Raw genomic sequence first — 22,532 nt, 5'->3', positions numbered from 1 at the left:
ACTGAGGAAAGTAATACTGAAGGAATCTTGGAAGAAGTTGTCATTAATACCCAGCTTCATAGATCATTCATTCATCTGTAATGAGCACATAGCTATCTTTAACGGTCCAATGATTTCAAGCTGTTATGCCAGCAGAACATGCATTCTTCCAGCATAATGTGCTTTACAGCAGGGACAAATGCAGCTATGCTTGTGTGCATGATCTGACTGCTGCCACAAGTTGAAAGCAGCCGGGTCTGTACTCTGACAGACCAGGGATGCCCACTGAAGCAGGTAAAACCGTGCAGGGGGTAGAATGGGGCGGGCGGTGGGTGGGGCTGGATGGAACAGGATTGAGGGTGTATCGGGCCCAATACATTGGGAGGGCATTTTTGGCAGCAGCGGCACACACAGAATCCTAACCCCCTTCCCAGGCCTAATCCACTTCCACAGATGAACTTAGTCACAGTTATAGAGCTTGTGCAAGTCCAAGTTAACCCCCAGTGGCTGCTGGGACCTAGCTCAGTGTAATGTTCCCTTGCCCCAAGGTGGATAAGAAAGACGGGGTGGTAAGAAGGAGAAGGAGAACATGAAACAAATTTGGTGGGAGAAGTAAAAGAAGTTTCAGAACTTTCTGTGGTGGTCAGCAGGTTAGTTTGCAGCTAGTTTGGTTTGGATTGATACAAGTTGCTGCCATGCTGTTTGGAAGCAGCTACAGAATAATTTTATTTCTTTACTAGCTTATTTATTTGAAGCATAACTGCCTTTCTGGTTAGCTGACAGGACTCTCAGAGTTGTTGGCAACCTTCAGTTTCGAAAGGCTCTGGTATGGTGGTTCTGCAACAGCGTCTAGTGTGGCTGAAAAGGCCAATTCGGGAGTGACAATCCCTTCTGCACCGGGAGCAAGTGCGGTCTGTCCATGGTCTGTCTCCCTGGCTATGGGCCTTCCTTCTTTGCCTCTTAGCCTCAGACTGTTGGCCAAGTATCTCTTCAAACTGGGAGAGGCCATGCTGCACAGCCTGCCTCCAAGCGGGCCACTCAGAGGCCAGGGTTTCCCACCTGTTGAGGTCCACTCCTAAGGCCTTCAGATCCCTCTTGCAGATGTCCTTGTATCGCAGCTGTGGTCTACCTGTAGGGCGCTTTCCTTGCACGAGTTCTCCATAGAGGAGATCCTTTGGGATCCGGCCATCATCCATTCTCACAACATGACCAAGCCAACGCAGGCGTCTCTGTTTCAGCAGTGCATACATACTGGGGATTCCAGCACGTTCCAGGACTGTGTTGTTTGGAACTTGGTCCTGCCAGGTGATGCCAAGGATGCGTTGGAGGCAGCACATGTGGAAAGCGTTCAGTTTCCTCTCCTATTGTGAGCGAAGAGTCCATGACTCGCTGCAATATATAAGTGTACTCAGGACGCAAGCTCTGTAGACCTGGATCTTGGTATGTTCCGTCAGCTTCTTGTTGGACCAGACTCTCTTTGTGAGTCTGGAAAACGTGGCAGCTGCTTTACCGATGCGTTTGTTTAGCTTGGTATCGAGAGAAAGAGTGTCGGAGATCGTTGAGCCAAGGTACACAAAGTCATGGACAACCTCCAGTTCATGCGCAGAGATTGTAATGCAGGGAGGTGAGTCTACATCCTGAACCATGACCTGTGTTTTCTTAAGGCTGATCATCAGTCCAAAATCTTGGCAGGCCTTGCTAAAATGATCCATGAGCTGCTGGAGATCTTTGGCAGAGTGGGTAGTGACAGCTGCATCGTCAGCAAAGAGGAAGTCACGCAGACATTTCAGCTGGACTTTGGACTTTGCTCTCAGTCTGGAGAGGTTGAAGAGCTTTCCGTCTGATCTGGCCCGGAGATCGATGCCTTCTGTTGCAGTTCCAAAGGCCTGCTTCAGCAGGACAGTGAAGAAAATCCCAAACAAGGTTGGCGCAAGAACACAGCCCTGCTTCACTCCACTTTGGATGTCAAAGGGGTCTGATGTGGAGCCATCGAAGACAACAGTGCCCTTCATGTCGTTGTGGAAAGATCTGATGATGCTGAGGAGCCTGGGTGGACATCCAATCTTGGGGAGAATCTTGAAGAGGCCGTCCCTGCTGACCAGGTCGAAAGCCTTTGTGAGATCTATGAAGGCTATAAAGAGTGGTTTACAGAAAATCATGGGGGTTGAGGGTGGGGCTCCCTTCTCCTCCCCGAGCAGCTCACAAGGGATCTGATGGTTCTGTGGCATCTGCGATGGGGGAAGGATCCTGTCAGCCTGAGAGATACTGGCACTGGGAGATGGCAAGGATGCTCTTTCCCTCCTCCTATTCCCCCTTACAGGGCAGAGCGGTTGGTGGTTCTATGGCTACTGTGTGTGAGAAAGAGACCCAGTCTGCTTGAAGTGTGACTTTTTTTTTTTAAAGAAATGTACTATAAAGCATAAACTTTGCAAGTTTTAATAGTTTCCTTGTAAATTTTGATGGTGAAGGTAAAATGTTCTTGCTGCCCAATCCTATCTCCCACACTAGTCTATAGCATGCAGGTGCGGACAGAGTGCATTTTTATTTACCTCCTGGTAGTCTCCTTGGACCCACGCCACCTAGTTTACTATCCGAAGAGATGGAGAGGGTGTGTTCGACTGGGAAAATGGGGATAATATGCTAGTGTGAAATACCTCTTGAAATACCCCTGGCCCAAGTTAAGTGTGCATAAATGGATTATAGTCCCAGTTCTGAAATGTTGCTCTTAAAGCCACAGGGTAACTGGCTATTTGGCAAAAGTTAAATTAATACCAGCTAAAAGGTCTTCCAAACTCATAGCTATCAGGCATTTTATAATTCCAATAGAACTTGAAACCTTTAGATTTCGGGTGAGATACCCTTGAATTTCTGTGCCTTCCCTTGACTTTGATTAGCTTGTCATTATAACATATCCATTCACCAGAGCATCTTTGAGCTTGTCCTAAATACACCCCCTGCAGATTGTTTCTTCCTCAGTTTATTTAACTTCTGGGTAGTCCAGTCTTCAGTCTGTTAACTCAGAAGTCATCTCACTGAGTTCAGTTTGATTTAACCCTGGTAAGATTGCTGGGGTTGCAGCCTTAGGTTTATTTATGCCTGTAGTTAATTCTCTTGTGAAAATAGGCGCCTCTCTTTCCATTTCATTTTTTTTTTCTTTTCTATCCTGGGGGCCAGTGTGAAACCCTGAGAATGTGGGTTTAGTTAATCCTTGCAGAGCTTGGCTTGTGGTGAAGAGTTTATGATTTATGAGGCACATGGCAACCCACATTTACTGTGCCAATCAGTGGCGTAGCTATGGAAGGGTCAGCACAGTAAGTACTGCAAGTGCCACAACGTGCTGTATAAGCGTCCCTTCCCACTCACTGTTGGAGCCATTCTGAGCAGCTCACTGGACTTCTTTCCTTCTTTGAGCTTTCCCTCCTTGAGTTGGCTAACTAGCACTTTGCACACTTTCCATCACACTTTCAGCCCATAACTGCCTTCTTCTTGCTTTCCCCAGTCCCACAAGGCATTCTGAGGTGCTAACAGGCAGCTGTAAGGTACTCTAGGACACAACCCTGCTGCCATTTGCAGTTATCCAGGCAACCATAGATGTGCGTAATGATGGAGTTTGCAGAATGAATCCCTGTTGTTAAGAGGCGTATTCCTGTACTTGGAGAAAAGTTCCATAAAGTTCAGTGGGACTTTTTTCCAAGTTAGTAGTGTCAGAAGTGATGCCTTCTTCTTATTAATGTGATAGAAGCTGGAACTAGATGTTCTGCAGAATGAGTGGTTGCCATCAAAAAGAGCAGCCCTAAAACTTGTGTTCCTTCACTTTAACGTCATTGTATAATTTTAGACCTTTGAAATTGTTTCAAAGGTTCAGTCGTTATTATGTGCTTGAATGGTATCACATTTTTTTCTTTGCATAGATGGCACAGAAATCTGGTTCTAAGGGAGAATGTACATATATACCTTTTTTAAGGACTCTAACCACAAAGTGGTTTCGAATATCTATTCAGTCTCCTGTGGTTAATTGACCTCAGCCTGATAAAAAAGGAGTCTAACCATGAACAAGTTCCTGAATTCTGTTTTAATTTATTTCTAATCATGTTGATTAAAAAACTCAGTGTTTACTCTGTCCCCTTTTCTAATTCAGCATCTCCTGCTTCTTAAAAGGAGATACAAAACCCCAACTAGGTTTTCCTCCATGAATACTTTTTATGTAAAGTTTTTTTTTTCTTTCATAAGGGTTACAACTATTATTGATTTTAACAAAACAATTGTATTAATTATCATCCACATTTCCAGCGTATCCTAGAATTTTATGCCACTGTCATCACTGAAATGCTTGCAACAGCTAAGAATCATAATTTATTTAGCTATACTATATTGAATTGTGGTCTAATAAGCATAAAATGAGGAAGGAAATGCCTCTGAAGTAAGCAAGTTGGGGATGCAGAATAGAGCAGCTTAACAGAATGCAAATTAAAAACTGGTTGTGATGCAGAAAGAGCCTGTGGCATGTTACAAATGCACTTTTGGATGTGTGCCTCCATTCCCATTACTGTGCTCATCCATACTGGACTGGATTCCTGAGTCTTTGGAAGAAAACAGGTATGCACATTGAGTGATACTATTATTGATACTACTTGCCCACCACTGCAGCTGAATTGGGGCTTTAACATTTACACTTTAAGTGTAGAAGTGTTAATCAATTACAACAAGAGTGCTCTGATACTGAATTGAACCCTATTCTGGCTGCTTTATACCCTGTTTAAAGAATCAAATTGGAACTCATGGGATCGTATTTTGTTTTTATTTACAACAGGTGGATCAGGCCCTCCAGAAATCAGGAGTATGAGATGGGGGGGGGGGGTCAGCATTTAAAGTCCCTCCACTCACTGCCATGATCCGAATCCAGCTATCATTGATTAAAGAAAAGCTAAGCCTGTCAGGTCTAATAATGGTTTAATCTTCACATGTTGTTCGGCCCTTATGCTGCTATCACTCAGTCCAGTTTCAGCAACCTTGTGGAGCGCTGAACATTTATTTATTCATTAAAAAATATTTTGACCCCACTTTTCTAACCCCCATGGGCAGCCCAAGCTGGCTTGCATTGTAGTAACAAATCAATAAAAAGATCTCAAAACCATACATGAAGCTCAAAATAGAGTACCAGCGCACAAACTGCATCACCTTCAGAATCAAAAGAGCAGGAACGCAATCAGCAGAATCAGCAAGCAGGAGGGGGAGAAAAAATACCACCCAAAGGCTTGGTGAAATAATAATAATAAAAACATTTTAACTCTTCTGTTGGAAAGCCAGCCAGGAGCAGTTCTAAGTTCAAGTGAGAGAGGATTTCACAGACCAGGTGAAAGTGGCCTATCCTTTGTCAGTGCAAACAGTTCAGCCATTAGTGAGAGGGCTCTGTGATGATCTCAGGGGCTGGGCTGATTTGCATGAGAAGGGCCAGTCCTCCAGATATCCAGGTTCCCAAATCATTCAGACCAAATCTTGTTTGGTTTAGCACAGGCTTTCAGTTTGCAGAGCTTCCTGTAAGCTGTTCAGTAGAAACATTGGCTTGGTGAGTGCGTTACCTTCGTGTTCACAGTTTCTTACAACATTTTCATAGTTTTAATTTTATGTAATAATTACATTACTGTAGACGTGTGTTTAACCATGTTTTCACTCTGAACACCTTTTTCAAAAAGTAAAATTTACTTATAATGCATATAATATCATCATGTGCTTTATTAGATAATAGGATGCCTTTTTAAATCTTTTTGATGAGAGTTTTTTTCTTAAAGTCACCATAAAAGATGGGCTGCACTACAATCAATGACTTCTTCTTCCTCTTCTCTTATTACACAGGCCAACACACATTTTGCTTCCTTAAATGTTACACCAATTCCTGGGTATATTTGGGGTGCCAATTCCAAAAATGGCATCCATTTTGCCCTATCACGTCTAGTTTTGGAGATATAGTACAGCCTTTTAGTGAATGGTTCAAGCAGCTTCCTCATGAGGAAGCTGCTTGAACCATTCACTAATGGTTCCCCTCCCTCTCCCAATCCACTAATGGTTTCCTTCCCTCTCCCAATCCACACTCTGCCCTTCTCCCTGCCCCAAAACTTCCTTTACCATCTCCAACCCACCTCCAACTTAACTTACAGCCCAGCCGTCTGGTGCCACTGGGTGTAGTGGCACCAAAATAGCAACTGCTGCATCAAAGAGGCTGCTGGAGGTCTACTTGGGGGAAGGGAACTTTCATCCCCTTCCCCAAGGAAAGCCACAGGCCCTGCAATGGGGTATTCATTGAGTCTGCACCAACTTTTTGCCAGCATGGGATCTGGTGGAAGAAGCCTCTGCCGGTTCTGCCCCTCTCCCAGTCCAGTCCCTCCCCCATCTTGAAAGGCAGCAGTGTCATCCTCCCAGCACTGAGGCCCAGCGTTGCCTTCTCTCCAGGTGCCGCAAACATGCTATATGGCACATTTGCAACATTCAACACCAGTGGTACGCACGTACCCTTGCTGCTAGAGAGGTTAGGATTGGGACTTAGAGTGGTGGAGCATCTGGGAACTGCTGCCGGACCTCTGCCCATTTACAGCAGTGGGCTAGTGTGTGTGCTGGGCCTCTGCCCATTTGCAGCAGTGGGCTAGAAGCATGCAATGGTGGTCTGGATTTGCACACCGCAAAGGACCTTTCACAGCAGGAATCCAAGTTCTGGCATCGCAAGATCCAGATAGGTTTAGGTCATCAATTCCTTCTTTTGTGTGTGTATTTTGTCAATTCAGTCGTGCCCTACTAGTACTTAATTGTAGTAGCAAAGTAATAATAAAAAATTCATTACAACGAATCGATTTCCAGGATTTAGGGCGGAAGTACACTTTGTCTCTGCACACATGTGTTCCCGAAACTGGTAATGCAGGAAGAGGGTGAATCGTTGTAAGGGAGAATCTGTGCACAAGGTATTTTTAAACCTTTTCTCGTATCTTTTCATTCTTCCCTGCAGATTCACCCAGCCTTGTTATTTCCCTCTCTCCCAACCTATTTACAGTCTTGGTGAATGGCTGGTTTAAAAAAAAAGATCCAATTAAATATGCCTCTTGCCCACTGATTCTCTCTTGCAAATCCCACCTCAAATTAATATTATAAGGTAAGCATCAGGTGGGCAGCCGTGTTTATTGTAAAGCATTACATTTTATCTTTAGTTTCCCTATGCAGTTCAGAGTTGTATAGAAGGACCTGAGTGCTAGGTATATCTTCATACCAATTCCACCAACCTTCACATTTATTTTAGGTACAAAGGAGATGGTATTTTATGGTGGTATACTTTTCCTTGACAATATCAGAGCAGTTCCTATTTTTCTGCTTTCTAATGCAGTGTCTTGCTAATAAGTAACTGAATGCTAGAATTTTAGAACTGAATTTTAGAACTGAAAGTTCTAAAACTTTTAATTACCGGAAACAGAAGTCATGGACAGAAAGGAGGGATGATCGGGATGCCCTTTAAGAAGGCAGAGGCTGTAATCACAGCCCTAATTCAGATTACAGTAGCACTTAAACCATGCATTACATCTACATACCGAGTCACAAGCAACTGAATGGGTCTATGAGTCCAGGTGTACTTGCCAAAGGCACAAATCCATTTGTTTGAGCAAGTTCAACATATAATTGTTTGGCCTTTGTTGGGAACATTTTTTAGTTGTAATGAGATATAAAATAAGCACATCAAATGTGCTTAAAATACACTGCTTTTTCACAGTTTAATATTGCATATGTCCAAGAGAAGCCTTTGGCCCTTGCTGAGGATTTTTTCCGCATCTGTTGAAATATCTTTCCCCACTATCGGCACTCCCAAAAACACTTTTGTATGTTTGCAGTGTGAAGTCTATAAATTGCATAACAATTACAAACCCATCAGATCAGAATGTACTAGCTTCCTGTTTTGCTTAATTACAAGTTGCACCAAGAAAAGCTTTGGAGAGGAAGAATTGCTGTGGCTAGATGTGTGTGTTTGCTCTTTTAAGGTGCAGTTCTTTAGAAGTGTACTTAGTATACAGTAATTTCTGTAGCAAACAATTATGCCAGCTTTGAGTCTGTTATTCGAATATGAGTTTGTATCATTAATGTACAATAGCTTGATTTCTCCAGTGTCTTACATCTGTGTAAAATGGGTATAAACTGTAGCATTTTACACTTGATTTACGGATAGATGAATAATTATATAAGGCTGTAAGCAGAGGATGACATTTTATTGTTAGAAGCCTTTAAGAAGTTACTAAAAATTGCATCACTAGAAGTGTATATTGTCATTTAAACCAAAACATCTGCTCATTTCAGATCCTCTGCTCCTTAAATTAATTTCAGTTATGCTCTTTGTGCAACTTTATTTTGCTATCTTGTAATGATAGTTTGTAAGAACAAAAGACATTCAGTATTTTTTTAAAAGGATGAATTACTTCCTCATTGCTTTGTTGCCAACAGCAAAATAATTTTAAAGGCAATGTAACTTGTTGGAATCAAAACCTTTCCTGTGCTGCTGAAATTGTTCTGAGTCCTTTGCTGTAATCCCTGACTGCTGTTGTGAGAAGAATCAGTTCAGTATTTTTGTTCTTTGATTCCCCTTCCTTTGTCTTGCAGCTACTTATGGCAGATTCCATTAACAATTGCAGTAGGAAATACGAGCCACATCTCATCAGAGGCAATTATATGGGTGTCTAACAAATCAGGTAAAAATAAATTTTCCTCAGTGGAATCTCGTAAAGCATTCATGTGTTTCCTGAACTGTTTCTTCACAATTGATCCTTGGAAATTGATTAGGTGTGCTCCTGCTTCTGAAAAATGAATGGCAAGGAAGGTAGTTTATTGGTTTTATTATCATTTTTTAAAGAGAAAGAGAAGTGTTATTAATTTTAAGTAAAGTTAAAGAATGCAATAAAAAGTTGTTAGAACACTGACCATGCAAGCCTAGGCATGTCTGCTTAGAAGTAGGTCTCATTGAATTCAATGGGACTTACTCCCAGGTAAGTGTGTATAGGATTTCAGCGAAGGTATTCTGAAGCAACAAACCTTTTATATTTGGACTTGCATACAGAATGATTTGATGGGACTTATTCAAAGACAGAGAAATAAATTTGCACTGATAAAAGTGTTCCGTCTGTAAATATATTTATACCTACCTCCAACTCCAAGGTTAACATTGTAGTACATTTGTTTCCCTGTTCCCTTCTCATTATTACTCAAAGGAGATGACTCTTCCTTAATGTTCTTAACTAATTGCCCAAAGGCTTCTAGTTGCCTTGGCATAGTCATAGGATATTGGGTTTTAAGAAGATTGTATTATTTTGCTAGCCGTTTTCTCTCACCCCTCCCCACAGTCAACTGTAAGGCACTTGTAATTCTGAAGTAGACAAAAATTCCATTTTGCAAGTGGAATAAGCTGTTGTCTTTTTTCACTTTGGCTACAGAAATCCTATCACAGCTGTTGTGTTATATCACAACAGAGGGTCGTGTGTGATTCAAAGACGCAGATACAAAAAGGAAAGAGAGGTACTTTCCCTAGTAGGAAGAAGAGGAAAAAAATGGAACCAATTTCAGAGAGTAGAGAAAATAGCATTTTCTTCTGAAGTGAGCTTACACGAAAGGAAGCCATCGCCAGGCCAGTGTGATTCTCTGTCTTCCTTTTGCTCTTTAACAGGTCATTAAGTGGTAATAGTATCCTAGAGCATAGTGCCCTAGAACATTGTATAAATTGCATCTTCCCACATCAGTAAAATCAAAGAATTCCAGGTTTCTACTGTAAAGAATAGTACAACGGTTTGGCTTCAGCAGTACTTGGGTCAGATTATGAGGTCATTGGGTCAGATATCATATTGCTAGCTGTCTGGATGTTTCAGTCATTATGTTGTGCCTTTTTCATGCCCAAAATGCCTTCTCTTGCCTACTCTGTATATACTTCAAATTAATTCTCAGTGCTTCCGTTCATTAGTATCACGGAAGCAACAAGTCAGCATTAGCTGGGGTCGCGTTAGTAATCGATCAGCGATTATATATCTTTCTAAGCAAGTATATCAAGAATTATCACACTGAAAGAAGTACAGTATTTATTCATGAGTAATATTTTTCCTTTCACTTCATTTATATGCTAATCAAGATGCTTCAGATAACCTGGGGAGGGGAGAAGGTGTGTGGGAACCGGACTGTGTTGGGCACCATGGAATTTTAATAAATAGCAATCACAACCTCAAGTGCTTGTCAGCGTATTGCATATGATGTACAAGAATGTTTGCGTACATGAATGCAATTAATGGTTGGCTCATTCAAGTTCGTAATACCTGAGAAGGTTCAGTAGACCTTCTGTGGCTGCAGGAGAAAAGACTGCAGGCTCATCACTAGGTGGGAAAAAGATTATTCTATAATGGAGCAGAGATATTTAGAAGTTTACAGCCTTATGTTATTGATAAGGTTGCTAGATACTGATAGAAATGGGGTCTTGGGCTTGACAGGTGTGTGGCTAGAGATACAGCCCAATCCTATGTGGGTCTACTCAAATGTAAGTCCCATTCAGTTCAATGGGACCACCTCTCAGGTAAATGTGCATAGGATTGCAACCTTAATGTTCCACTTCTACATGGCTTAATGGAACTGTAGCAACCTTTGGTGAAGGACTGGCACCCTGGCCTTTTTCTGAAGCACTGTGTGTTGGCATCCTTCAGTCTTGGAAGACTATGGTATTGCACTCTGAATGGTGGCTCTGGAACAGAGTGTCCTCTCCAGTGTGCGAAGCCTGGGTAAAGTAGGTATGGAGGATAGGCTGTTACCCATGCAGCAAATCCCCCCTCTCCACGTCCTGAAATGGTCCAATGGAAAGGCAGAAGCCAATACGGTTGGTTCCAGCGGCGTCACAGGAGTTGCCAGAACGTGACTGTGTTCAGCCGTGAACTGCCTCAGGGGCTCCGGCTCCGGATTTTGCCTTGAGGTTGACTCCTGAAGCCTTTTCCTTAACTGGATGTAGCCACAAGGCAGTGGAGGTTTGGGATCAGAGTTTTCTTTCTCTCAGATGAGCTGCCTTCCCAGGCTGACGAGTCCCATCTACCCGGTGGCTGTTTAGTCGCCTCTTACGACAAGTACAGCCAAACTGAGGACATTCAAGAAATAGCAATAGTTATAGAATAGGATATTCAAGGATTAGGAAAAGTTTAGGTTCTTATCTTCCCCCCCCCCTTTTATGGTAGCATCTGAAGCACCTCATTCCTCCTGTTAGTTTATAAGTCTACAGATATTTCAGAGTGTGCCACAGAAGATCGTGTTCATGTTTGAGAGTCATCTAATTAAGTTGTTTGTGTATTACTGGTGCAAAGTGACCTTTTGCTGCTTCAAGGTTCAGGCAACCTCTCTGCACCAACACTGCAAGCCCAATTAAGGACTACCACCAGAATAATGAAAACAGATATGCCACCTCCATCCAGACATTCCAGAAAGCCTGCTGGGGGGTGGGTGGGAGAAGCCAGGGCATGTGCTTTGTCTCTTTATTGCACAGGAAGGAAAGAACCCATGCTGGTGCAAAGACCGCATCCTACAAGTTGGCCAACAAATCTTTTTACTGTAAACAGTATTTGACAGCCTGTTGTTCAGGTTGACAGCCCTTTTGACATCAAACTTTTCCTCTTCAGGACTGCTTGTTGTCAGTGTTTTTGTTTTCCTGACATTTTGGTAATTAAAGTAATAAGTTGAAAGGAATAAAACCTCCATTGCGAGTCTTTTTAGATGGATAATTGAAATGTAATATTGATCTTGTGAGAAAGCATCTTCTGGAAGATTTTTATAGATCAAAACGAGTGCAAGAAAACATTATGTGTTTACTGTTTAAAAGGCCAGGTTAATTTTTTTTAATGGAGCCACTCTGTGTCATCAGTAAGAAGCGATTTGAATGGATACTAAGCATACACTCACACAGCACGCACACACAGCATTCTTTTATACTCATTATACTCACATAAATGACTTGAGTGTAAATAACAGTGTGTGTTGGCAACCTTCAGTCTCGAGAGACTATGGTAAATAACAATATAGCTCTCAATTTTTCCCCCCCCAAAATAGACATTTTTCACAAATACAGACATAACTGAACCAATTCGCACTGGAAAAGGAATGCCTTATTGAATTCTTAATTATGTGTCAAATTTAGGGCACGTCACAGTGCACAGTTATTCTTGCCTGTGATTGATTTCAGTGGGATACAAATACACATCACTGTGTGCTGGATACAATACAGTGTAATTATATGAATGAAATATAATATATGTAAAGAAGAAGGGAGTGTAAGGTAAGAACCGTTGTAGCGGGCTGGTGCAGTGTAACAGGTGAATCGGGCCGAGTGCCCCATCTTACGATGATTATGGGCAGGCTGGAGGTCTCCTTGGAGTAAGGGAACATTTATTCCCTTACCCTGGGTAAACCCCTAGCCTGCCCAATAGGGCTGCTTGGATCTGCGCCAACTAAATCTCTGGCACAAGCCCAAGAAGTCCCATATCGTGAGAAAGGCTCAGGAGGGGGTGTAGGATAGAGCATAAGCCTGACCCAACCCTCTTCACCCTCCGTTATGCCCCCTCCCCACCCTTTCCTAGCCCCTGCATGACATGGAGCCGCTCCTACTAGTTCCATCAGGCACAGATCCTAATCTGGCACCAGTCGGATGGCATAGGCCTTCCAGCCAGTATAGCCTACTCAAAGTACTGCAAATACACTTACGTTAAGCTTAGGATTAAGCTGTTAGTATTACAGCTCCCATATCACAAATGGTGGTGTGTACGTCAATACCAGACTTAGCTGAAAGGACTTGTTCATATGACCACTTTAATATAAACCCTTCCAAATTGCATCCCTTTACCTGCTTACATTTTCAGAATGTGTCCTTACTGAGTAGACTTCTCCTTTCCATTGGATAGGTGTTTTGCCCTTGTATTCTAGAGTACATGCTTTTGCAGTAACGAAGGAGCCTTTTCAAGTCATTGTAAGTGCTGAATTAGGCAACTTTCTAAAACTATCCCTCATATTTTGAGCAAATTGAAATAATATAGGTGTTACTGATTGATTTTAAAGAATTTATACTCTGCCTTTCTCCCAGCAAAGGCAATCGAGGCAGCTTACAGAGTTTAAAACAAAATAATGAAACTTTAAAAACAATTTAAAAAGCCGGACAAACTCCAATGGATCACATAATTAGAAATTACATTGGACTAAAATGACAGTAGGAAGATTGAATTGTATGAAAAACTGGTTAAACTAACAATAACAACTGTTCTGAAGCGCATCCACAATCACAATCATGCAGCAACTGTTACCCTGCACATGCCCAATCTCATCTGATCTTGGAAGCTAAGCAGGGTCAGGCCTGGTTAGTACTTGGATGGGAGACCGCCTGGGAATACCAGGTGCTGTAGGCTTATATCAGAGTCTTTCGAGACTGAAGGTTGCCAACCACCAGCAAAATAAGCTGTTGCCACACAAACCTAATCAGAAGTTCTATGGTAAATGGGTGAAATGAATGAGGCAGAAGGCTTTTTATAGTCATCCAGATTTAGCTGGTGGATCATCATTAGATAGAACGGTAGGCCCAAACTATCCTCTGTAAGACACAACAGTATAGCTAGAGGGGGTGCAAAGCATTCAGTTTTGCAGGGAGCCTCCCCAGGGCGTGCAAGTGGCCCCTTGCATCCAGAGGCATATGCTCAGAGGCATACGCTCTCCCTGCCCTGAATGGCTCCAAAGGGGAGGAGTTGCTTGCGTACTGCGGGGAGGCTTCCTGCAAAGCTGAGTGCTTTGCACCCCTTCTAGCTACACTACTGGTAAGACACTATTTTACAACAGATGCAGACAATACGTAAGTTTAAACTGTGCACTGTGCTTGGTTTACAGAGCGTCACAGGATTGCTTCTCTAGAGGAAGGAAGCTGGCTGCTGGGGAACATCAATCAAACTGGCTATTTTAGGGTTAACTATGACATTAGAAATTGGAAATTATTAATCGACCAGCTAACGAGAAACCACAAGGTAAATTCATTTCATTGCATTGACTGAATTTGTTTTGTTGTGTGAAATCTCTGCTGTTTTTATCATCCAAACATTTTTTTTTTTCATTTTTCTCCTTGGCCCACATAGGTAATCTCCGTCAGTAATCGTGCAAGCTTGATCGATGATGCATTCAATTTAGCCAGGTATGGTTTACTGTAGATAATCTCGCCCCATACACACCTTTGCAACATTCATATATTTGCCTGCATTGTGTGTTAGTGAATGTTCTGAGGTTGGAGCTATTTTAAACCTGTTTCAGGTTCCATCTCGCTTTCGTTAGTTATTTTTTATTTTTGGTTTTTCCATGGTATGGAGTATAAACACTGTCTCCAGCACTTTCCCTGTTTTTGATCGATAAAAGCCGTGGGTATTTCCGAGTGTAGATGCTTGATTAATTTTCCTTTAAAGTCAGTTTAATACTTTGGAGATTAATCATCTCCTCCCATTTCGCTAATGAACTATTTTCTTTGTGCAATATATCATTCCTAAGGATAACCCCCTTCAAGCTTCAAATTTTTTTTCTGCTCTGATGTGCATTTTTCTTGGTCGACAGTATTGTATTTGGTCAGCCAATGTGTAATGATGTGTGTTCTTGTTTGTGGAAGGAACTGTAAAATAGTTTTTGAAGAAGATTTCTGCATTAGTACTATTTATAAAACTAGATGGGCTACCACAATGCTCGTGTTCTGTCTTCAACTGTTTTCTTGCTTCCAAAGCCTACTCAGTATACACTGAAATGTCTAGCCTCACAGGAAAAAGAGGAAACGGGGAAAGAGAATCCAATGAGCACGCACCCAAAAAAAAAAAAAAAAAGTGATGAGAAGGGTTAGGACAGAACAGCCTCAGCTAATAGAAAGGCCTCAGGGAAGAAGCAGATAAACAGTATCCATTAAACCTCTTTGACAACTAGGACTCCAGTTGTAATAGTGGTGGACGTCCATCTCATCCTTGCTCATTCTCCTGCCTTTCCTGGATCCTTCCACCTTAGCTCCTCTTCTCAGCTCCTTTACTCAGTATCTATCATGTCTAATCTCCTGTTCCATATTTGGAAGTGTGCATGCCACAGTTTTAGTACCTTGTTCTGCTGGCTTATTGTGGTTCTTAGTGCCTGTCCAATCAGGCCAGACCTAAGTGCCACTTGTCATTGCCCCCCCATCTCCATTGCTGCTCCAGAGCAATCATGTCCCTAAAATATGAAGAAACCACTGCCCTTCTACAATGAAAAACCTTCTTCTGTGCCGTGCATCTTTGTGGAAAAAATGGGTGAGTAATGTTTGGTTCTAAACAGTTTCTTTGACGCCGATTGAATCGTGAGGCAGTTCTGCAGAGATGCAAGCCACAAAAGTTCCAAGAGAGATGTGAAACATGTCTGTATAAGCCTTACTTTTGAACTCACCTCCAGGCGGCTGCTCTTAGATTGGTTTTTATTTTGAGCTAACCAAAGGGCACATGTGGGGCCCAATCCTATCCAACTTTCCAGCACCAGTAAAGTTGTGCCAGAGGGGCCTGCGCTGCATCCTGCAGTGGGGGGGAGGGGGTAGTCAGGGAAGCCTACTCAAGGGAAGGAAACATTTGTTCACTTATCTTGGGGCTGCATCGGTGCTGGAAAGTAAGGTAGGATTGGGCTCTTGGTCACAAACAGCTCAAAAGTCCTATTAATCAGATTAAAAAAAACCTTATTTGACTAAAAGCTTCGTGAGCATGTGCACAAAGCAGGCCATATCACATTAGTGTACGTTTGGATGAGCTGATATGCATAGACAGTTGGACCAAACAGCCATTTTATTAGCAACTCAGTACACAGTCCGTTAAATCTCCGTGGGTAGCCAGGTCTCCAGTGTTTTTCCTTGGACCTACAGCTGTTATTCTGCTGGTCTGAGGAGCCCTGAGGGAAAGGAAGGAAAGGATCTTGGTGTGTGCTGCTACCACCAGGATCCTCCTCAAACTACTCCCAGTTTGGCCCAGTCCTTGCCCCTCTCAAACTGCCCCCACTGCCACCTTCCCTGCTCCAGTAGGGTATGTGGGACCTCCGGCTGTTGGTGGCAGCAGCTCCGAAACGCACAACAATGGTGAGGTTTTCCATGCCTCTGGAATAGAGCTTAAGCCCAGCATTAGATTGAGCTGTAATTCGCCTCATCTTCCAAAACGTTATCTGAAGTATCCTCCACACTTGCAGTATTCCAGCCCCTGCTGCTCCAGTATTATTTGTGAAAAGGAACTACAGTGGATGGGGTTACTGTCCATATTAGTGTTCCCGTGTAATCCTCTACACCAGTGTTAACAGAGCACTGTGGAACTAGCCTATGCCACAGTGGTAACATGTGAATTTTCCTTAATTCTTAGGAGTATTTATTTGAAAACATTTCTGCTCTACTTCCCAGCAGTGCTCAGGGAGGCTTCCAATAAAACCGTCATAAAAACATTAAACTAAACAAGCCAACAGTAAAAGCATCAGCAGCCCAAATCCCCCATCCCCTTCGAGCTGCACCACCAAATTACTGGCAGTGTATAACAGAAACAAATCCCCAGCATATCTGTTGAAAGGTTGCCTAAATAAATTGGCCTTACAGAGCATCCTGGATCTCAGTAAAGAAGGGACACAGTGCTCAACTTCTGAGAATATGTTCAAAACTTTGGGGACTCCTGCTCTAGTCCACCCTGTCAATGTTCTGCACTCTCCAGCTGATGGTGTTCTTGCCAGCCTTAATTGGACGAGGGAAACAGATGTTCTCTGAGGCTCTGAACCATGAAGGACTTTAAACATTAAAAATAACACCTTTAACTTACCAAAAAAAGGGGGGGGGAAGCTTGACTCGGACTCAGTGTAGTCCTAACTCAGTATATACTTACTTCCCAGCCAGTGTAGCTACCACGATACTGGTTGAATGTGTCCCCACCTCCCAAACCTGACAGGTGGTGGGTTGTAGCATTCTTCTCAGGCTGCATCTTTCAAACCATCTTCTAGGATAGATTCACGTACATGGTAGTAACTGATCCCAGTGCTTACAGAAGGATATTGAGATCCCCCTCTCCCCACTGTATTGTAATACTGTTGTACAAATTGATGGTAAGGCCACACCTGGAGTATTGCATCCAGTTCTGGTCGCCACATATCAAAAAGGATATAATGGAGATGGAAAAGGTGCAAAAGAGAGCAACCAAAATGATTACTGGGCTGAGACAGCTTCCTATGAGGAAAGGCTACAGCGTTTGGGCCTCTAGAAAAGCATTTGGGCCTCTAGAAAAGAGGCGCCTGAGAGGGGACATGATTGAGACATACAAAGTTATGCATAGGAAGGATAGAGTGGATAGAGAGATGCTTTGTTTCCCTCTCACACAACACCAGAAACGGGACATCCACGAAAGTTGAGTGTTGGGAGAGTTAGGACAGGCAGAAGAAAATATTTCTTTACCCAGCGTGTAATTAGTCTGTGGAACTCCTTGCCACAGGAAGTAGTGATGGCATCTTACCTGGATGCCTTTAAGAGGGGATTGGACAAATTTCTGGAGGAAAAGTTCATTACGGGTTACAAGTCATAGTAGGTATGTGCAAGCTCTTGGTTTTAGAGGCAGGCTGCCTCTGATTGCCAGATACAGGGGAGGGCACCAGGATGCAGGTTGTGTCTGTTGTCTTGTGTACCCCCCGGGGCATTTGGTGGGCCACTGTGAGATACAGGAAGCTGGACTAGATGAGCCTTTGGCCTGATCCAGTGGGCCTCTTCTTATGTTCTTATTGAATTCTAGTGTGCTTGGGTACTTATTTGAAATACTGGATTTCAGATACAAAGAGGACAGGGCAGCAGTATCTCAAATTAGACACACACACACACACACACACACACACACCCCTTCTGTGGCCTGGGAGGGGTGTAAGGGGGTGTTAAAAATTTATGGGACCCGGGTGCCAGATGCCCTTAACTATGCCACTGGGATCACTCCATATTTTTGTTGTTTTACGTGTTATTTTAAATGGAAAACGTGCTGTGGGCATTGCATGAGGGTTAACTCTCACTGCTTTCCGGTTTCCATTGGCTACCTGGAATGTACGTGCATCCATATATACCCAGTCCTCAAAAACGGGGGGTGGCCCACCTCAGCAGGCTGGGAAAGTCTAAAATTCCAGCTGCAGCCGCTACTGGTGCTTCTAATCAAGCCTGCTGAAATTGCCGCAAATTTTCTGACCAGCCTTGTGCCTTCTCTTACTTTCGCTCTCTTACACACTTTTTCCTCAGGGGATGACAGCTTTGGGAGAGAGGAGACACTGATAATGATCTGACCACCATGGGTCAGTCCAGGGGACATGGTTACCATCACCTCAGTTTGCAAGTGTGTGCCCTCTAAGTATGCGCAAGAGGCTAGAGAGGTATAGTTCCATACGCAACAGACTGTCATCTGAGTGATGGTCTCCCTGGCTGGCACGTACTTTAGTACTACTGTTGGTGTACTGTAATTGGCTGTGAAGCACAGTCAGCATCCTATGCTCCACAATGGGAAAGTGGGCAGGGCAGACCAGGTCAAGGTATTTTGATGTTTTTTTAAAAAAAAATTTGGTCCTCTAACATGGGCATTTCACTGCACTGACATTTATGGTGTTTCCTTTGTCTTCAGGGGTTTAGGATACGGCATGCACTAGCTCCTTCACTTCCCACCCACCTCTCTACCCTGTTTTATGATTTACAGTGGCTGTAGTTGCATTGGCAGCTAAAGTATGACAGCATAGCATTGCATCAGTATCTGTGGGTACGTCTCCTGGCAGAACTGGGGCTATGATGCGGGGGCTTTGGCCCTGCTGATGCAGCTGTAGTTGGGAATTTGGTACATGCTATAGAGCTCAGAACAGGATCTCTGAGATATAGGATTGAGCTGCATGAATGGGCAAGGTGGCAGTTGTCATGTGGCTGACGGGTAACGTGGGAGCGCATTATGTGACAAGGCTGGGTCAACCTTGGAGGTATGGTACTTGAATGATTCCCCACAGGGCAAATAGAAAGTAAGGGGCAATTTAGATTGGGAAAATGATGTGGGGGAAAGGATTATCCCCTTCTCCCCTGGTGTTGTTGGCAACCTTCAGTCTCGGAAGACTATGGTATCGCGCTCTGAATGGTGGTTCTGGAACAGCGTCTAGTGTGACTGAAAAGGCCGATTCGGGAGTGACAATCCCTTCCACACTGGGAGCAAGTGCAGTCTGTCCCTGGTCTGTCTCCCTGGCTATGGGCCTTCCTTCTTTGCCTCTTTGCCTCAGACTGTTGGCCAAGTGTCTCTTCAAACTGGGAAAGGCCATGCTGCACAGCCTGCCTCCAGGCGGGCCACTCAGAGGCCAGGGTTTCCCACTTGTTGAGGTCCACTCCTAAGGCCTTCAGATCCCTCTTGCAGATGTCCTTGTATCGCAGCTGTGGTCTACCTGTAGGGCGCTTTTCCTGCACGAGTTCTCCATAGAGGTGATCCTTTGGGATCCGGCCATCATCCATTCTCACAACATGACCGAGCCAACGCAGGCGTCTCTGTTTCAGCAGTGCATACATGCTGGGGATTCCAGCTCATTCCAGGACTGTGTTGTTTGGAACTTTGTCCTGCCAGGTGATGCCGAGGATGCATCGGAGGCAGTGCATGTGGAAAGCGTTCAGTTTCCTCTCCTGTTGTGAGCGGAGAGTCCACGACTCGCTGCAGTACAGAAGTGTACTCAGGACGCAAGCTCTGTAGACCTGGATCTTGGTATGTTCTGTCAGCTTCTTGTTGGACCAGACACTACAGCAATCCAAACTCCCCTCCAGATTGCTTTTTTAACTTAAAAATACTACAGAAGAGCTGAGCATGAATCTCCCAATATCTTGTAAATTTGACCTTTTGCATGGCGGAGGCCAAGGAAATCCTCTACTTGTGGAAATATGTGTGAATTTAAGTAATTTAGGAAATCTGTTAGTTTGTACTGTGTTATTTGCAACACGACATATTCAGTAAGAGGGATGAGAAACGCTGCTGTGGAGCACATTCAACATTGTTCATGAGGAGAGTCTGCTCTCGCCTACAGACGCATGGAAAGCAACTGCAAGGCTGTGATAACAATGCTCACTGGCGCACTAAACATCTCTTTCAAATGAATTTGTCTGCAACATATTATCTTCAGTCCTCTCTTCACGTAGCTCAGAAAATAAAGGGAAATGGAGATTTTCAACACTGAACCCATTCACATTTCACCATATGCTTTTTTGGGGGGCAATTCACTTTCTTAATGTGCCTTTTTGCAGAAAATGTAAATAGAGTTACAAACTCTTCTTTGTTCTCTTTATAGGACGCTGTGCATAATATCCTTTTGCTTCTCTCTACAGATCTTTGTGTGTCGTCACAGGTTGTGTACGTACCACCGCAAGTCAGGATCACTTCCTCTAAACGTAGATGGTGTTGACGGCCTGTTGAGAGAAGGGATACACACAAACGCGCGCGTACACACACTCTTAATCCGTAATTCAGTCGGCACTGAAAGTGATGACTATCTGGTGATGCGCACTCCACTACGTCTCACTGCAGTGGCAGTCAGCGGGAAGGCAGTGTGCCGCTTGGTGATGTCATAGGCTACCACTTGCTTCTAGCTCAGCTTGATCACCACTAAGCGGAATCGCTTGGGAATGGGAGGTGTGCCACGAGGCAGCCCTCAAAAGCAAGCTGCAGGGAGTTGGAGGGGTTAGCAGAAAGAAATACAGAGCAGGAAGAGTGAAGAGAGAAGATATTGGGGGGGGGGAATATGAGAGGAGGAGAAGGAAGAAAGTGCAGGGGTGTAGCAGCGCAAGACGCTGCTTTGGGAAACAACCAAGGCTTCTGGGGCCTTGTTGTTTGGTGGGAGTGCAGAGGCACTGAGAAAGTTTAGATTATAAACAGGGGCATTGAGGAGCAGAACAATGAATGAGACACGGCAGACATTCATTCAGAGGGTTGATGCAGGAAGAGCTGAGCCGGAAGTAGGACGGTATGAGATCGAGAGAGAAGTCCGTCCTCCCAGCTAGCTTCCTTAGACTTTTATTCATCCTCAAAACACATGATGCAAAGCTATGCAATAGGGAAAATTACTGAAGGTTGCTAAGATTATACTGGCTGCCTACTAGCTAGTTCTAGCTTGACCGCAATACACATCCTTGAGATATGATTCTGTTGTTCACAGCACTGGGTTTAGAGTCATCACCAAGGCCAAGAGTTTGCTCTTGCCGCGCAGGCGCAGAATGTGTTCTGCTGTTGCCACATATGCCAAGGCATCTCAAAACCTAGTGCTTGTGCATTCTATATTTACTACACAGGGGGAAGAAGAAAAGGAAGCAGGAGAGACCAGAAGGGAGAAGACAGAGTGTCTGGAGGAGGACAAGGGAGGGAGGTAGACCAAGATGGGGGAACAACCATCATGAATACACATGCATGATGTGTATGCGCAACCTCCTGATTTTAGAAATGGGTTATGTCAGAATGCCAGATGCAAGGGAGGGCACCAGGACGAGGTCTCTTGTGATCTGGTGTGCTCCCTGGGGCATTTGGTGGGCCCCTGTGAGATACAGGAAGCTGGACTAGATGGGCCTGTGGCCTGATCCAGTGGGGCTGTTCTTATGTTAACCAGAACCAGGCAGGAGTGGCTGGTGGAAGACTGGAAAATCCAGACCAAGAGGGAAGCAGACCAGGGAGGAGGGAGAAATCTGACCCAGTAGGGAGCAGAGATCAGCACAGGCCAAGGGACCCAACCAGATAGCAGTACTATTGCAGCCCATGTGCTGCAGGGTTGAGCAAGAAGGGCCTCAAGGGCACCCTTAACCCTGTCCAACTCAGATCGCTCAGAAGTGGCCTCTCTTGTTGTTGTTGGCAACCTTCAGTCTCGAGCTGAGCATAGGCACAATGGACAAATAAATGGCTGTTACTTTCCTCATCCTCTTCTAAATGCGCCAAGTTCCGGATCGGTGACTGCTTATCCTTATGTGAAAAATGTAACAAATACTTTCAAGCATTAGATTCCTCTTATTTTTATAGTTAAGAAACAGTTAATAAAATGCAGATTAAATCATTTTCATTCCTCTTATTTCCAGTAGGCTTTCTCAAAAATGAGCAATAACGCTCATTCTCTTGCAGAAGCCCTGGACTCACTTTTCCAATAACTTTTATACATCATAAGAATCAGGTACATTTGATTCAAATAGAATTTGTAGATGAAATGGCAAGCTCGCTTTTTGGTGTAATTTAATATATATATTGGTCAGGGGAAAACCTATAAAATTCTTTTGAAGCATAGAATATTTACTTTAAAATTAATATACTTCTATAACTCAGAATATGCATTATCTTCCTAATTTCCTCCTTTATGCCTCTAACATAACGCTCTCTAAGACATATGTAAAATGAATGAAATGGCACTTGAAGGGATATTTTAAAATAAGTTCTACATAGCATTAATTTAGTAAGCACTATTTTTGTTTCATAGTTTCTTCCATTAAATGTGAACATCTTGTTTCTCTGTGACTTTTTCCT

The 22,532-nt window shown here is 43.6% G+C and overlaps 1 protein-coding gene and 1 pseudogene across 1 annotated transcript in view; both read left to right on the top strand.

Annotated features, from left to right (window-relative positions):
- Positions 1–22,532, top strand: part of TRHDE (thyrotropin releasing hormone degrading enzyme) — a 253,931-nt gene that overhangs the window by 203,264 nt on the left and 28,135 nt on the right. The window contains exons 10-12 of the mRNA XM_066634507.1: positions 8,605–8,693; positions 13,882–14,015; positions 14,124–14,179. Of these exons, the coding sequence (XP_066490604.1) occupies positions 8,605–8,693; positions 13,882–14,015; positions 14,124–14,179 (279 nt within the window). The remainder of the gene's footprint in view (positions 1–8,604; positions 8,694–13,881; positions 14,016–14,123; positions 14,180–22,532) is intronic.
- On the top strand, positions 13,290–13,409 carry LOC136657850 (5S ribosomal RNA; annotated as a pseudogene).

This window comes from Tiliqua scincoides, chromosome 7 (assembly GCF_035046505.1).
Source record: "Tiliqua scincoides isolate rTilSci1 chromosome 7, rTilSci1.hap2, whole genome shotgun sequence".
Lineage (NCBI taxonomy): Eukaryota > Metazoa > Chordata > Lepidosauria > Squamata > Scincidae > Tiliqua > Tiliqua scincoides.
This window is presented reverse-complemented; position numbering and strand designations above follow the sequence as displayed.